At 38.4% G+C, this 16,479-nt stretch overlaps 2 protein-coding genes across 8 annotated transcripts in view; both read right to left on the reverse strand.

Moving 5' to 3' along the window:
* lrch1 (leucine-rich repeats and calponin homology (CH) domain containing 1) overlaps nucleotides 1-16,479 on the reverse strand; it is a 239,902-nt gene that overhangs the window by 33,243 nt on the left and 190,180 nt on the right. The gene's annotated exons all lie outside the window — the stretch shown is intronic.
* On the reverse strand, nucleotides 800-2,595 carry LOC140679333 (uncharacterized; the record flags this gene model as incomplete). The annotated part of the gene is made up of 1 exon (XM_072914558.1): nucleotides 800-2,595. A coding segment is annotated over one exon (1,188 nt), but the record flags the coding sequence as incomplete, so codon positions are not given.

Here is a 16,479-nt window from a genome sequence, read left to right on the forward strand (position 1 = left end):
TGGTTTCATCTGACCACATGACATTCTCCCAATCATCCATGTGCTCTCTGGCAAACTTCAGACGGGCCTGGACATGCACTGGCTTAAGCAGGGGGACACGTCTGGCACTGTAGGATTTGAGTCCCTGTCGGCGTAGTGTGTTACTGATGGTAACCTTTGTTACTTTGGTCCCAGCTCTCTGCAGGTCATTACCAGGTCCCCCCGTGTGGTTCTGGGATTTTTGCTCACCGTTCTCATGATCATTTTGACCCCACGGGATGAGATCTTGCGTGGAGCCCCAGATCAAGGGAGATTATCAGTGGTCTTCTATGTCTTCCATTTTCTGATAATTGCTCCCACAGTTGATTTTTTCACACCAAGCTGCTTGCCTATTGTAGATTCACTCTTCACAGTCTGGTGCAGGTCTACAATTCTTTTCCTGGTGTCCTTCGACAGCTCTTTGGTCTTGGCCATAGTGGAGTTTGGAGTCTGACTGTTTGAGGCTGTGGACAGGTGTCTTTTATACAGATAACCAGTTCAAACAGGTGCCATTAATACAGGTAACAAGTGGAGGACAGAAGAGCTTCTTAAAGAAGAAGTTACAGGTCTGTGAGAGCCAGAGATCTTCCTTGTTTGAAGTGACCAAATACTTATTTTCCACCATAATTTACAAATAAATTATTTATAAATCCTACAATGTGAATTCCTGGATTTTTTTTTCACATTCTGTCTCTCACAGTTGAAGTGTACCTATGATGAAAATTACAGACCTCTGTCATCATTTTAAGTGGGAGAACTTGCACAATCGGTGGCTGGCTAAATACTTTTTTGCCCCACTGTAGTTGATATATTGTTGTTGTTTGAGCAATAAATAGTTGATATATTGTTGTTGTTTGTCCACACAAGACACAAACATGAGATCAAAGTGTTGAAATTCCATGAGCAAACATCACGCCGATTGGCCTAAATATGCGAGGAGGTTGAACAAAGGTGCGATCCTGACAAATTCCTGGAGGAACTGATTATTACGCTTATTTTACACTGAAAATATTGTAATACTAATGTCAATATTTTATACAACTGAGTCCCTTTTTATTGTTCTGGCAGTTGGCAACCCTCAATTGTTATAACGTGAAATAATTACAGCCTCAAACACAAAAAGACTAACTTAAAGCTTGTAAATGAAGTATGACATCATCTTTCTTATGTCTCTGCACTTAAATGAATTATGACGTCATCTTTCTTATGTCTCTGCACGGAGGGAACCACCATTGAAGGCTCCGCCTCCTCCGAGGCAGCTTGTGCCAATCTCTTCTCCAACATGTGGAAGGTTTGTTTGCCAAAACAAGACTAGCAATGAACCAAGGACGAGGGGGAGGAGCCTGAGCCTCAGGAGGGAGGGGCCCCGGGGCGAAGGCGTCGTCACGGTTACGTCAGCTCGCTCCAAACGTAGACGGAAAACAGCAGCAAGAGGCAGAGGATGTGAACCAGGCTGCAGCCAATCAGGTCCCGCGCTTGCCAGGACGGGGGCGGGGTCTGGGTGGTCGCAGCGACCAATGAGCGAGCCTCCGCGGGGAGGGCGGGGCCAGTCAAGAGCCCCTCCTCCCGTTTCCTGTCCGCCGCCGCCGCTGCGTCCATGCCCACCAGCGTCCCAACGGTGGCACACACCGCAGGCAGGCGGCGCTGGGTGATGTCATAGGGGGAGCAGAGCAGGGACTGGAGCCCCCGAGAGGAGGGAGGTGGCCAGGGAGGGAGGGAGGAAGGGAAGGATAAAGGAAGGTAGGAAAGAAGGAAGGGAAAATGGAGGAAGGAAGGGAGGAAGGAAAGAAGGCAGGGAGGGAGAGCAGAAGGAAGGGAGGAAGGAAAGAAAAAAGGAAGGAAAGAAGGAACAAAAGATTGAGAAAAGAAGGGAGGAAGTAAAAAAGGAAGAAGGAAGGGAAAAAGAAAGGAAGGAAAGGAGGGACAGAGGAAGGGAGTGAAGGATGGAAGGAAAGAAGGCAGGGAGTGAGTGAGGAAGAGAAAAAGGAAGGAAAGGAGCAAGGGAGGAAGGAATGGAAGGAAGGAAAGGAGGAAGGGAGAAAGGAAGGAAGGGAGGCAGACAGGGAAGGAGGAAGAAAGAAAAAAAGGAAGAAAAGGAGAAAGGGAGGGAGGAAGGAATGGAAGGAAAGAAGGCAGGGAGGAAGTGGGGAAGGGAGAAAGGAAGGAAGGGAGGCAGACAGGGAAGGAGGGAGGAAGAAAAAAGGAAGGAAAGGAGAAAGGGAGGAAGGAAAGAAGGCAGGGAGGGAGTGAGGAAGGGAGAAAGGAAGGAAAGATGAAATAAAGGAAGAAAAAAAGGGTTAGAAAGGAAGGCAGGAAGGAAGGTAGGAAGAGGAAGGAGTGAGAAGGGAGGAACAGAGGAAGGAGAGACAGGAGAAAGGAGGGAAGGAAAGAAAGCAGGAAGGAAGGCAGGGACGGAGGGAAAGAAGAAAGGAAAGAAAAGAAGGAAGGAAAAAAGGAAGGGTAGTTACGAGAAAAGAAGGAAGGGAGGCAGGGAAGGAGGGAAGGAAGGAAAAAATGTAGGGTAGTTAGGAGAAAAGAAGGAAGGAAGGAGGGAAGGAAGGAAAAAAGGAAGGGTAGTTAGGAGAAAAGAAGGTAGGAAGGAAGGCAGGGAAGGAGAGAAGGAAGGAAAAAAGGTAGGGTAGTTAGGAGAAAAGAAGGAAGGGAGGCAGGGAAGGAGGGAAGGAAAGAAAAAAGGTAGGGTAGTTAGGAGAAAAGAAGGAAGGAAGGAGGGAAGGAAGGAAAAAAGGAAGGGTAGTTAGGAGAAAAGAAGGAAGGAAGGAGGGAAGGAAGGAAAAAAGGAAGGGTAGTTAGGAGAAAAGAAGGAAGAAAGGAAGGCAGGTAAGGAGGGAAGGAAGGAAAAAAGGTAGGGTAGTTAGGAGAAAGGAAGGAAGGAAGGCAGGGAAGGAGGGAAGGAAGGAAAAAAGGTAGGGTAGTTAGGAGAAAAGAAGGAAGGAAGGAAGGACAGAAAAAAAGGAAGGGTAGTTAGGAGAAAAGAAGGAAGGAAAGAAGGCAGGGAAGGAAGGAAGGGAGGAAAAAAGGTAGGGTAGTTAGGAGAAAAGATGGAAAGAAGGAAGGAAAGAAAAAGGCCATGAATGAGAAGGAAGGAGTGAAAGAAGGAAGGGTAGTTAGAAGAAAGGAAAGAATGAAGTAAAGAAGGCATGAATGAGAAGGAAGGAGTGAAAGAAGGAAGGGTAGTTAGAAGAAAGGAAAGAAGGAAGTAAAGAAGGCATGAATGAGAAGGAAGGAGTGATGAAAAAGAAAGAAAGCAGGAAGTTAGAGATGGCCTCAGAGGTCAAGGATAGGAGGGAGCAGGCAGGGTAACCATGGAGACCAGCAGGGTGGGCGGGGAGTGAGGCAGCCCCTCCTCCTGCCAGGAGAGAGGTGGCTGATGGGAAGGCAGCGCAGCAAGCTAGCAGCGTGTTAGCATGGGGGGGGCAGAGGTCAAAGGTCGACAGGCCAGCACAAGGACAGAAATTTGATGACATCATCACTAACCAGGAAGTTAAACTTTGCTTCAAAGTAAGTTAAACGTCAGCGTGGAGTTATTGAGCTGATTGGAGAGCTAGCTTGTGGGTCCATGACCATGACTTCTGTTTTGTTTGATCAGCCGTTTTACTGCCCTGTAAATAAGTCACTCACCAGGTTTATATGTGAGGTTTATATTCTGCTGCAGCTTATGTATGCAACATATTCTTTGCTAGAATGTAGTGGGTGTGGCTTATATACCAATGTGCTCTATAGTCCAGGACATAGGGTAAGTGTGGGTGTGGCTTATATACCAATGTGCTCTATAGTCCAGGACATAGGGTAAGTGTGGGTGTGGCTTATATACCAATGTGCTCTATAGTCCAGGGCATAGGGTAAGTGTGGGTGTGGCTTCTATACCAATGTGCTCTATAGTCCAGGACATAGGGTAAGTGTGGGTGTGGCTTCTATACCAATGTGCTCTATAGTCCAGGACATAGGGTAAGTGTGGGTGTGGCTTGTATACCAATGTGCTCTATAGTCCAGGTCATAGGGTAAGTGTGGGTGTGGCTTCTATACCAATGTGCTCTATAGTCCAGGACATAGGGTAAGTGTGGGTGTGGCTTGTATACCAATGTGCTCTATAGTCCAGGACATAGGGTAAGTGTGGGTGTGGCTCTATACCAATGTGCTCTATAGTCCAGGACATAGGGTAAGTGTGGATGTGGCTTATATACAATGTGCTCTATAGTCCAGGACATAGGGTAAGTGTGGGTGTGGCTTCTATACCAATGTGCTCTATAGTCCAGGACATAGGGTAAGTGTGGGTGTGGCTTATATACCAATGTGCTCTATAGTCCAGGTCATAGGGTAAGTGTGGGTGTGGCTTCTATACCAATGTGCTCTATAGTCCAGGACATAGGGTAAGTGTGGGTGTGGCTTGTATACCAATGTGCTCTATAGTCCAGGACATAGGGTAAGTGTGGGTGTGGCTCTATACCAATGTGCTCTATAGTCCAGGACATAGGGTAAGTGTGGATGTGGCTTATATACAATGTGCTCTATAGTCCAGGACATAGGGTAAGTGTGGGTGTGGCTTCTATACCAATGTGCTCTATAGTCCAGGACATAGGGTAAGTGTGGGTGTGGCTTATAAACCAATGTGCTCTATAGTCCAGGACATAGGATAAGTGAGGGTCAAAATATGAAATTGTGACTTAAAAGACTGAATAAATGTTTAAAAATGGCCACAGTTTGATCCTGAATAACATCTGTTTTGGTTTCTTCTATTTTCTATGGTCAAGTTCTACAATCAACCTTAGACTTCTCCACTAAATGATCTTTTAGTGTTCAAATCAAATCAAATAAAAAGTTTATTTATTGTATTTTCAATTGGAACATTCTAAAATGAAGCTTAAATGTCTCACTATACTCAATTATTTACTGTATAAAAACTGTAAGAAATACAAAATATTGATATTGATTGTAGTTTGCTTGGTTTGTTGACGTTTACTATATATACATTATCTAAACATTGTTGACGTTTATTATATATACATTATCTAAACATTGTTGACGTTTATTATATATACATTATCTAAACATTGTTGACGTTTATTATATATACATTATCTAAACATTGTTGACGTTTATTATATATACATTATCTAATCATTGTTGACGTTTATTATATATACATTATCTAAACATTGTTGACGTTTATTATATATACATTATCTAAACATTGTTGACGTTTACTATATATACATTATCTAAACATTGTTGACATTTATTATATATACATTATCTAAACATTGTTGACGTTTATTATATATACATTATCTAAACATTGTTGACGTTTATTATATATACATTATCTAATCATTGTTGACGTTTATTATATATACATTATCTAATCATTGTTGACGTTTATTATATATACATTATCTAAACATTGTTGACGTTTATTATATATACATTATCTAAACATTGTTGACGTTTATTATATATACATTATCTAAACATTGTTGACGTTTATTATATATACATTATCTAAACATTGTTGACGTTTATTATATATACATTATCTAAACATTGTTGACGTTTATTATATATACATTATCTAAACATTGTTGACGTTTATTATATATACATTATCTAAACATTGTTGACGTTTATTATATATACATTATCTAAACATTGTTGACGTTTATTATATATACATTATCTAAACATTGTTGACGTTTATTATATATACATTATCTAAACATTGTTGACGTTTATTATATATACATTATCTAAACATTGTTGACGTTTATTATATATACATTATCTAAACATTGTTGACGTTTATTATATATACATTATCTAAACATTGTTGACGTTTATTATATATACATTATCTAAACATTACATCACATATGTGACATGTTTCTTTTTTGATCTTATGTTCAGCTGAAACATTTCTGGGGAAAGTTCTAGAATTAAATGTACACGTCTTGTAAAAATAAAAAATAAAAAAAATAAAAAAAATATGAACAATTAATTTGCAGTTTATTATGTATGTTTATTTATTTTATTTTCAAGGGGAAAATTGTTGTGGAACATTCTGGAATTAAGCTTAGCGATCTCACTATATTACATTCTTCACTGGAAAAATTAAATATATATATATATATATATATATATATAGGACATAGGTCCCAACCCCCCCCCCCCGAGGAGCATGTTGGGCAGCGCACACACACAGAGTACTTACAAGCAGACACAGTGTGTAGACAGAAAAGGGAGAATGGACACATTTTGGTGTAAAAAGTCAAGATAAAGGTGAAGTTATAACACTGAAACACCCTCAGGAAGAGCTGCTTTAAGACATGGCTAGATAGATAGCGGCTAACGTCCATCCACAGTGTTTTAGCTACTTCTAAATCACTAATCCTGGCCTCCACAGCGACAAATAAAGTAAGTTTCTTACAAGTATTATTATAGGATACAATAGCTCACCACCGTCACAATGTAAACAAATGCCATGGGTGGATCTACACCTGACATCCACTGTAATGATACCAAGTACAAGAGCGTATCTAGTCGATACTACTATGATTACATTGATTTTTTTTTAATCGTCACAAAATCTGACATTATGTTTATAAAGTCAGTAAATACGTCCCTGGACACATGAGGACTTTGAATATGACCAATGTATGATCCTGTAACTACTTGGTATCGCATCCATACCTAAATGTGTGGTATCATCCAAAACTAATGTCAAGTATCAAAGAAGAGAAGAATAAGTGATTATTACATTTGAACAGAAGTGTAGATAGAACATGTTGAAAGAGAAAATAAGCAGATATTAACAGTAAATGAACAAGTGGATTAATAATCATTTTTTTTACAGTTTGTCCCTCATAATGTGTACAAAATAATAGGTGGATAAATGACACAATATGTTTTGTACTTAAATTAGATTAAATTAACTTGCTCGGCCGTCACACCTTTAATGAAGCGCGGCAACAACAACAACAGGAACAGGAAGCATGAAAAGAAGAAGAACGGGAAGCATGAAAAGAAGAAGAGGAAGCATGAAAAGAAGAAGAGGAAGCATGTAAAGAAGAAGAGGAAGCATGAAATGAAGAAGAGAAAGCATGTAAAGAAGAACAGGAAGCATGAAAAGAAGAAGAACAGGAAGCATGAAAAGAAGAACAAGAAGCATGAAAAGAAGAAGAGGAAGCATGAAAAGAAGAAGAGGAAGCATGAAGAGAAGAAGAACAGGAAGCATGAAAAGAAGAAGAGGAAGCATGAAGAGAAGAACAGGAAGCATGAAAAGAAGAAGAGGAAGCATGAAGAGAAGAACAGGAAGCATGAAAAGAAGAAGAACAGGAAGCATGAAGAGAAGAACAGGAAGCATGAAAAGAAGAAGAGGAAGCATGAAGAGAAGAACAGGAAGCATGAAATGAAGAAGAAGAAGCATGAAAAGAAGAAGAACAGGAAGCATGAAAAGAAGAAGAACAGGAAGCATGAAAAGAAGAACAAGAAGCATGAAAAGAAGAAGAGGAAGCATGAAAAGAAGAAGAGGAAGCATGAAGAGAAGAAGAACAGGAAGCATGAAAAGAAGAAGAGGAAGCATGAAAAGAAGAAGAGGAAGCATGAAGAGAAGAAGAACAGGAAGCATGAAAAGAAGAAGAGGAAGCATGAAGAGAAGAACAGGAAGCATGAAAAGAAGAAGAGGAAGCATGAAGAGAAGAACAGGAAGCATGAAATGAAGAAGAAGAAGCATGAAAAGAAGAAGAACAGGAAGCATGAAAAGAAGAAGAACAGGAAGCATGAAAAGAAGAACAAGAAGCATGAAAAGAAGAAGAGGAAGCATGAAAAGAAGAAGAGGAAGCATGAAGAGAAGAAGAACAGGAAGCATGAAAAGAAGAAGAGGAAGCATGAAAAGAAGAAGAGGAAGCATGAAGAGAAGAAGAAGAGGAAGCATGAAAAGAAGAAGAGGAAGCATGAAGAGAAGAAGAACAGGAAGCATGAAAAGAAGAAGAGGAAGCATGAAGAGAAGAACAGGAAGCATGAAAAGAAGAAGAACAGGAAGCATGAAGAGAAGAACAGGAAGCATGAAAAGAAGAACAAGAAGCATGAAAAGAAGAAGAGGAAGCATGAAAAGAAGAAGAGGAAGCATGAAGAGAAGAAGAGGAAGCATTAAATGAAGAAGAGGAAGCATGAAAAGAAGAAGAGGAAGCATGAAATGAAGAAGAGAAAGCATGAAAAGAAAAAGAACAGGAAGCATGAAAAGAAGAAGAGGAAGCATGAAAAGAAGAAGAGGAAGCATGAAAAGAAGAAGAGGAAGCAGCTGTGACACAAGAGGTGAGGAAGGCGGCGTGAGAGCACCTGAAGACAGTCTGACACCACATGGACCGTCCTCAGACCTTCTCACACCAGCTCCTTGTCTAGCACTGCTCTTCAGCCAGCAATGTTGGGCAGGACAGACCAGGAGCTGAACTGGGCGCTTTATGGGTTCAAAGGTCAAGTGAGTGACCAACACAGTGGAGGCCAACTGAAGATGTTTGCATTCTTGCTACAGTTTGTTCCTTCTTTGAGTTTCAAACTGAGTTCAACTTTGTTTCAAACTGAGTTAAACTTAGTTTCAAACTGAGTTCAACTTTGTTTCAAACTGAGTTCAACTTTGTTTCAAACTGAGTTAAACTTTGTTTCAAACTGAGTTCAACTTTGTTTCAAACTGAGTTCAACTTTGTTTCAAACCGAGTTCAACTTTGTTTCAAACTGAGTTAAACTTTGTTTCAAACTGAGTTAAACTTTGTTTCAAACTGAGTTCAACTTTGTTTCAAGCTGAGTTAAACTTTGTTTCAAACCGAGTTAAACTTTGTTTCAAACTGAGTTCAACTTTGTTTCAAACTGAGTTCAACTTTGTTTCAAACTGAGTTAAACTTTGTTTCAAACTGAGTTCAACTTTGTTTCAAGCTGAGTTAAACTTTGTTTCAAACCGAGTTCAACTTTGTTTCAAACTGAGTTAAACTTTGTTTCAAACTGAGTTAAACTTTGTTTCAAACCGAGTTAAACTTTGTTTCAAACTGAGTTAAACTTTGTTTCAAACTGAGTTCAACTTTGTTTCAAACTGAGTTAAACTTTGTTTCAAACTGAGTTAAACTTTGTTTCAAACTGAGTTCAACTTTGTTTCAAACTGAGTTAAACTTAGTTTCAAACTGAGTTCAACTTTGTTTCAAACCGACTTCAACTTTGTTTCAAACTGAGTTAAACTTTGTTTCAAACTGAGTTAAACTTTGTTTCAAACTGAGTTCAACTTTGTTTCAAACCGAGTTAAACTTTGTTTCAAACCGAGTTAAACTTTGTTTCAAACCGAGTTAAACTTTGTTTCAAACTGAGTTAAACTTTGTTTCAAGCCGAGTTAAACTTTGTTTAAAACCGAGTTAAACTTTGTTTCAAACCGAGTTAAACTTTGTTTCAAACTGAGTTCAACTTTGTTTCAAACTGAGTTAAACTTAGTTTCAAACTGAGTTCAACTTTGTTTCAAACCGAGTTAAACTTTGTTTCAAACTGAGTTAAACTTTGTTTCAAGCCGAGTTAAACTTTGTTTCAAACTGAGTTAAACTTTCCTCAGACAGCAGCTAAATATGCTATTCTGCTGACTGGCCATTAGGGGGCAGATTTGCTCCTCCCCCTTCCAAAATAACCACCAGCTAAAAGCATATTTCACATATTTCTGCACTAAATGAAGTGTAAAAATGTCTAAATGCACTAAAAAGACCAACACAAAAGTAAAAATGTCTAAATGCACTAAAAAGACACAACACAAAAGTAAAAATGTCTAAATGCACTAAAAAGACCAACACTAAAGTAAAAATGTCTAAATGCACTAAAAAGACCAACACTAAAGTAAAAATGTCTAAATGCACTAAAAAGACCCAACACAAAAGTAAAAATATCTAAATGCACTAAAAAGACCAACACAAAAGTAAAAATGTCTAAATGCACTAAAAAGACCAACACAAAAGTAAAAATGTCTAAATGCACTAAAAAGACCAACACTAAAGTAAAAATGTCTAAATGCACTAAAAAGACCAACACTAAAGTAAAAATGTCTAAATGCACTAAAAAGACCAACACTAAAGTAAAAATGTCTAAATGCACTAAAAAGACCCAACACAAAAGTAAAAATATCTAAATGCACTAAAAAGACCAACACAAAAGTAAAAATGTCTAAATGCACTAAAAAGACCAACACAAAAGTAAAAATGTCTAAATGCACTAAAAAGACCAACACTAAAGTAAAAATGTCTAAATGCACTAAAAAGACCAACACAAAAGTAAAAATGTCTAAATGCACTAAAAAGACCAACACTAAAGTAAAAATATCTAAATGCAATAAAAAGACCAACACTAAAGTACAAATGTCTAAATGCACTAAAAAGACCAACACAAAAGTAAAAATGTCTAAATGCACTAAAAAGACAACACAAAAGTAAAAATGTCTAAATGCACTAAAAAGACAACACAAAAGTAAAAATGTCTAAATGCACTCAAAAGACCAACACAAAAGTAAAAATGTCTAAATGCACTAAAAAGACCAACACTAAAGTAAAAATGTCTAAATGCACTAAAAAGACCAACACTAAAGTAAAAATGTCTAAATGCACTAAAAAGACCAACACTAAAGTAAAAATGTCTAAATGCACTAAAAAGACCAACACTAAAGTAAAAATATCTAAATGCAATAAAAAGACCAACACTAAAGTACAAATGTCTAAATGCACTAAAAAGACCAACACTAAAGTAAAAATGTCTAAATGCACTAAAAAGACCAGCACTAAAGTAAAAATGTCTAAATGCACTAAAAAGACCAACACTAAAGTACAAATGTCTAAATGCACTAAAAAGACCAACACTAAAGTAAAAATGTCTAAATGCACTAAAAAGACCAACACTAAAGTAAAAATGTCTAAATGCACTAAAAAGACCCAACACAAAAGTAAAAATGTCTAAATGCACTAAAAAGACCAACAATAAAATAAAAATGTCTAAATGCACTAAAAAGACCAACACTAAAGTACAAATGTCTAAATGCACTAAAAAGACCAACACTAAAGTAAAAATGTCTAAATGCACTAAAAAGACCAACACTAAAGGAAAAATGTCTAAATGCACTAAAAAGACCAACACAAAAGTAAAAATGTCTAAATGCACTAAAAAGACCAACACAAAAGTAAAAATGTCTAAATGCACTAAAAAGACCAACATAAAAGTAAAAATGTCTAAATGCACTAAAAAGACCAACACTAAAGTAAAAATGTCTAAATGCACTAAAAAGACCAACACAAAAGTAAAAATGTCTAAACGCACTAAAAAGACTAACACAAAAGTAAAAAATGTCTAAATGCACTAAAAAGACCAACACTAAAGTAAAAATGTCTAAATGCACTAAAAAGACCAACACAAAAGTAAAAATGTCTAAACGCACTAAAAAGACTAACACAAAAGTAAAAAATGTCTAAATGCACTAAAAAGACCAACACTAAAGTAAAAATGTCTAAATGCACTAAAAAGACCAACACTAAAGTACAAATGTCTAAATGCACTAAAAAGACCAACACTAAAGTAAAAATGTCTAAATGCACTAAAAAGACCAACACTAAAGTACAAATGTCTAAATGCACTAAAAAGACCAACACTAAAGTAAAAATGTCTAAATGCACTGAAAAGACCAACACTAAAGTAAAAATGTCTAAATGCACTAAAAAAACCAACACAAAAGTAAAAATGTCTAAATGCACTAAGACCCAACACAAAAGTAAGTGTCTAAATGCACTAAAAAGACCAACACAAAAGTAAAAATGTCTAAATGCACTAAAAAGACCAACACTAAAGTAAAAATGTCTAAATGCACTAAAAAGACCAACACTAAAGTAAAAATGTCTAAATGCACTAAAAAGACCAACACTAAAGTAAAAATGTCTAAATGCACTAAAAAGACCAACACTAAAGTAAAAATGTCTAAATGCACTGAAAAGACCAACACTAAAGTAAAAATGTCTAAATGCACTAAAAAAACCAACACAAAAGTAAAAATGTCTAAATGCACTAAGAAGACCCAACACAAAAGTAAGTGTCTAAATGCACTAAAAAGACCAACACTAAAGTAAAAATGTCTAAATGCACTAAAAAGACCAACACTTATGTAAAAATGTCTAAATGCACTAAAAAGACCAACACTAAAGTAAAAATGTCTAAATGCACTAAAAAGACCAACATAAAAGTAAAAATGTCTAAATGCACTAAAAAGACCAACACTAAAGTAAAAATGTCTAAATGCACTAAAAAGACCAACACTAAAGTAAAAATGTCTAAATGCACTAAAAAGACCAACACAAAAGTACAAATGTCTAAATGCAATAAAAAGACCAACACTAAAGTAAAAATGTCTAAATGCACTAAAAAGACCAGCACTAAAGTAAAAATGTCTAAATGGACTAAAAAGACCAACACTAAAGTAAAAATGTCTAAATGCACTAAAAAGACCAACACTAAAGTAAAAATGTCTAAATGCACTAAAAAGACCAACACTAAAGTACAAATGTCTAAATGCACTAAAAAGACCAACACTAAAGTAAAAATGTCTAAATGCACTGAAAAGACCAACACTAAAGTAAAAATGTCTAAATGCACTAAAAAAACCAACACAAAAGTAAAAATGTCTAAATGCACTAAGACCCAACACAAAAGTAAGTGTCTAAATGCACTAAAAAGACCAACACAAAAGTAAAAATGTCTAAATGCACTAAAAAGACCAACACTAAAGTAAAAATGTCTAAATGCACTAAAAAGACCAACACTAAAGTAAAAATGTCTAAATGCACTAAAAAGACCAACACTAAAGTAAAAATGTCTAAATGCACTAAAAAGACCAACACTAAAGTAAAAATGTCTAAATGCACTGAAAAGACCAACACTAAAGTAAAAATGTCTAAATGCACTAAAAAAACCAACACAAAAGTAAAAATGTCTAAATGCACTAAGAAGACCCAACACAAAAGTAAGTGTCTAAATGCACTAAAAAGACCAACACTAAAGTAAAAATGTCTAAATGCACTAAAAAGACCAACACTTATGTAAAAATGTCTAAATGCACTAAAAAGACCAACACTAAAGTAAAAATGTCTAAATGCACTAAAAAGACCAACATAAAAGTAAAAATGTCTAAATGCACTAAAAAGACCAACACTAAAGTAAAAATGTCTAAATGCACTAAAAAGACCAACACTAAAGTAAAAATGTCTAAATGCACTAAAAAGACCAACACAAAAGTACAAATGTCTAAATGCAATAAAAAGACCAGCACTAAAGTAAAAATGTCTAAATGGACTAAAAAGACCAACACTAAAGTAAAAATGTCTAAATGGACTAAAAAGACCAACACTAAAGTAGTATTGGCCACTGGATGAGAGCAAACCAATCAGATGGTGCCGTTCAGTATCCTTGCCACTGATTGGCTGAGCCTCAGGCCTCCTTCAAAGGTGTAAAGGTGACCATGTGGGTGTTAGTGCTTGTCTCCGAGGGTCACTACTGGGCGCCATGTTTGCTACCCACTTAGACATCAAGCCTGCCGTACTTTCTCGACACATCTTTGAGTCAACTCAATAAGCGACCACGATACTCGTCTGCTATCTGCTAGCTTGTTAGCTTGATAGCTTGATTTTCTCGCCAGCAGTGGTAATTAAAGATAAATGGAGTGTTATTGCAGCTGGAAGTGGCAGGAGTTCCTCATTTATTGCTGATAATTGGTCAATTAATTTCCCCCTACTGGGAATTATTAATAGGAGAGACATGGAGTGTTGTTGCAGCTGGAAGTGTGTCCCAACAGTCACTTTGATTGCAAATGTTGATCAGAAATCAGAGAAGAAGATGTTTGGGCGAGCACACACAGGAGCTCCTCATTTATTGATCTTAATTGGTCAATTAATTTCCACCTATTAATAATTCCTACTAAGTGGAAATCAATATTTGTAATTATTAATTAATTACTTAATAATTCCTACTAGGAATTATCAATATTTTTTTTATTTCCACCTATTAATAAATCCTACTAAGTGGAAATTAATAGTTTTATTTTATAAATTATTTAATAATTCTTACTTGGAATTATTAATTCATTAATTTCCACCTATTATTAATTTCTACTAGAAATTATTAATTAATATATTTCCATGTATTAATAATTCCCACTAAGAATTATTAATTCATTTCTACCTATTATTACATTTTACCAGGAATTATTGATTCATAATTTCTACTAGGAATTATTAACTAATTAATTACTTAATTTCCACATCCTACTAGGTGGAAATTAATATTTATTATTATTAATTAATTAATTTCCACCTATTAATACATCCTACTAGGAATTATTAATTAATAATTACTACTGGGAATTATTAATTAATTAATTAATTTCCCCCAATTAATAATTCCTACTAGGTGGGAATTATTTGTTTTAAATGATTAATTAATTAATAATTCCTACTTGGAATTATTAATTAATTAATTTCCACCTACTCCTCTCTGAGCTGCCACCTTACCGTGGTAGAGGAGTTTGCGTGTCCCAATGATCCTAGGAGCTATGTTGTCCGGGGGCTTTATGCCCCCTGGTAGGGTCTCCCAAAACAAACAGGTCCAAGGTGAGGGATCAGACAAAGAGCAGCTCAAAGACCTTTATGAAAAGTAACAATCAAGGACCTAGATTTCCCTCGCCCGGACGGGGGTCACCGGGGCCCCTCTCTGGAGCCAGGCCCGGAGGTGGGGCACGATGGCGAGCGCCTGGTGGCCGGGCCTGTCCCCATGGGGCCCGGCCGGGCACAGCCCAAAGAGGCAACGTGGGTCCCCCCTCCAATGGGTTCACCACTCATGGGAGGGGCTATAGAGGTCGGGTGCAATGTGAGCTGGGCCGAAGCCCAAGTCAGGGCACTTGGCGGTCCGATCCTCAGCTACATAAGCTAGCTCTTGGGATGTGGAACGTCACCTCGTTGGGGGGTAAGGAGTCTGAGCTAGTGCGCGAGGTGGAGAAGTTCCGGCTGCATATAGTCAGACTCACTTCGACGCACAGCAAGGGCTCTGGAACCAGTTCTCTCGAGAGGGGCTGGACTCTCTTCCACTCTGGCGTTGCATGCAGTAAGAGGCGACGGGGCTTGGGTGGAAATTCTTGTTTCCCCCCGGCTCAAAGCCTGCACGTTGGACTTTAACCCAGTAGACGAGAGGGTAGCTTCCCTCCGCCACGGGCCCTGACTGTTGTTTGCACCAAACAGCAGTTCAGAGTTCCCACTCTTTCTGGATTCCCTTGAGGGGGTACTGGAGAGTGCTCCCTCGGGCTATTCCCTTGTTCTGCTGGGGGACTTCAACGCTCATGTTGGTAACGACAGTGAAACCTGGATAGGCGTGATTGGGAAGAATGGGCGCCTGGATCTGAACCCGAGTGGTGTTTTGTTATAGGACCATGTTCAAACATAAGGGTGTCCATATGTGCACTTGGCACCAGGACACCCTTGGCCGCATTTCCATGATTGACTTTGTAGTTGTGTCATCGGATTTGCGGTCTCATGTTTTGGACACTCGGGTGAAGAGAGGAGCGGAGCCTTATACCGATCACCACCTGGTGGTGAGCTGGCTCCGATGGTGGGGGAGGATGCCGGACAGACCTAGCAGAGTCTCCTGTCAGAGAGAGTTTCAATTCCCACCTCCGGAAGAACTTTGAACATGTCATGAGGGAGGCACTGGATATTGAGTCCGAGTGGACCATGTTCCGCACCTCTATTGTCGATGAGATCCGCCTGGGGTTCCTTAAGGCTCTGGATGCTGTGGGGCTGTCTTGGTTCACAAGACTCTGCAACATCGCGTGGACATCGGGGGCAGTACCTCTGGATTGGCAGACCGGGGTGGTGGTTCCCCAGGGTGTGTTCCAACTATCGTGGGATCACACACCTCAGCCTTCCCGGTAAGGCCTATTCAGGTGTACCGGAGAGGAGGCTACGCTGGATAGTCAAACCTCGGATTTAGGAGGAACAGTATGGTTTTCGTCCTGGTCGTGGAACGGTAGACCAGCTCTATACTCTCGGCAGGGTCCTTGAGGTTGCATGGGAGTTTGACCAACCAGACTACATGTGCTTTGTAGACTTGGAGAAGGCATTCGACTGTGTGCCCCGGGAAGTCCTGTGGGGAGTGCTCAGAGAGTATGGGGTATCAGACTGTCTGATTGTGGCGGTCCGCTCCCTGTATGATCAGTGTCAGAGCTTGGTCCGTATTGCCGGCAGTAAGTTGGACCCGTTTCCAGTGAGGGTTGGACTCCGCCAAGGCTGTCCTTTGTCACCCATTCTGTTCATAACTTTTATGGACAGAATTTCTAGGCGCAGTCAAGGCGTTGAGGGGATCCGGTTTGGTGGCTGCAGGATTAGGTCTCTGCTTTTTGCAGATGATGTG

The sequence above is a fragment of the Nerophis lumbriciformis genome, linkage group LG13 (assembly GCF_033978685.3).
Source record: "Nerophis lumbriciformis linkage group LG13, RoL_Nlum_v2.1, whole genome shotgun sequence".
Classification (NCBI taxonomy): domain Eukaryota; kingdom Metazoa; phylum Chordata; class Actinopteri; order Syngnathiformes; family Syngnathidae; genus Nerophis; species Nerophis lumbriciformis.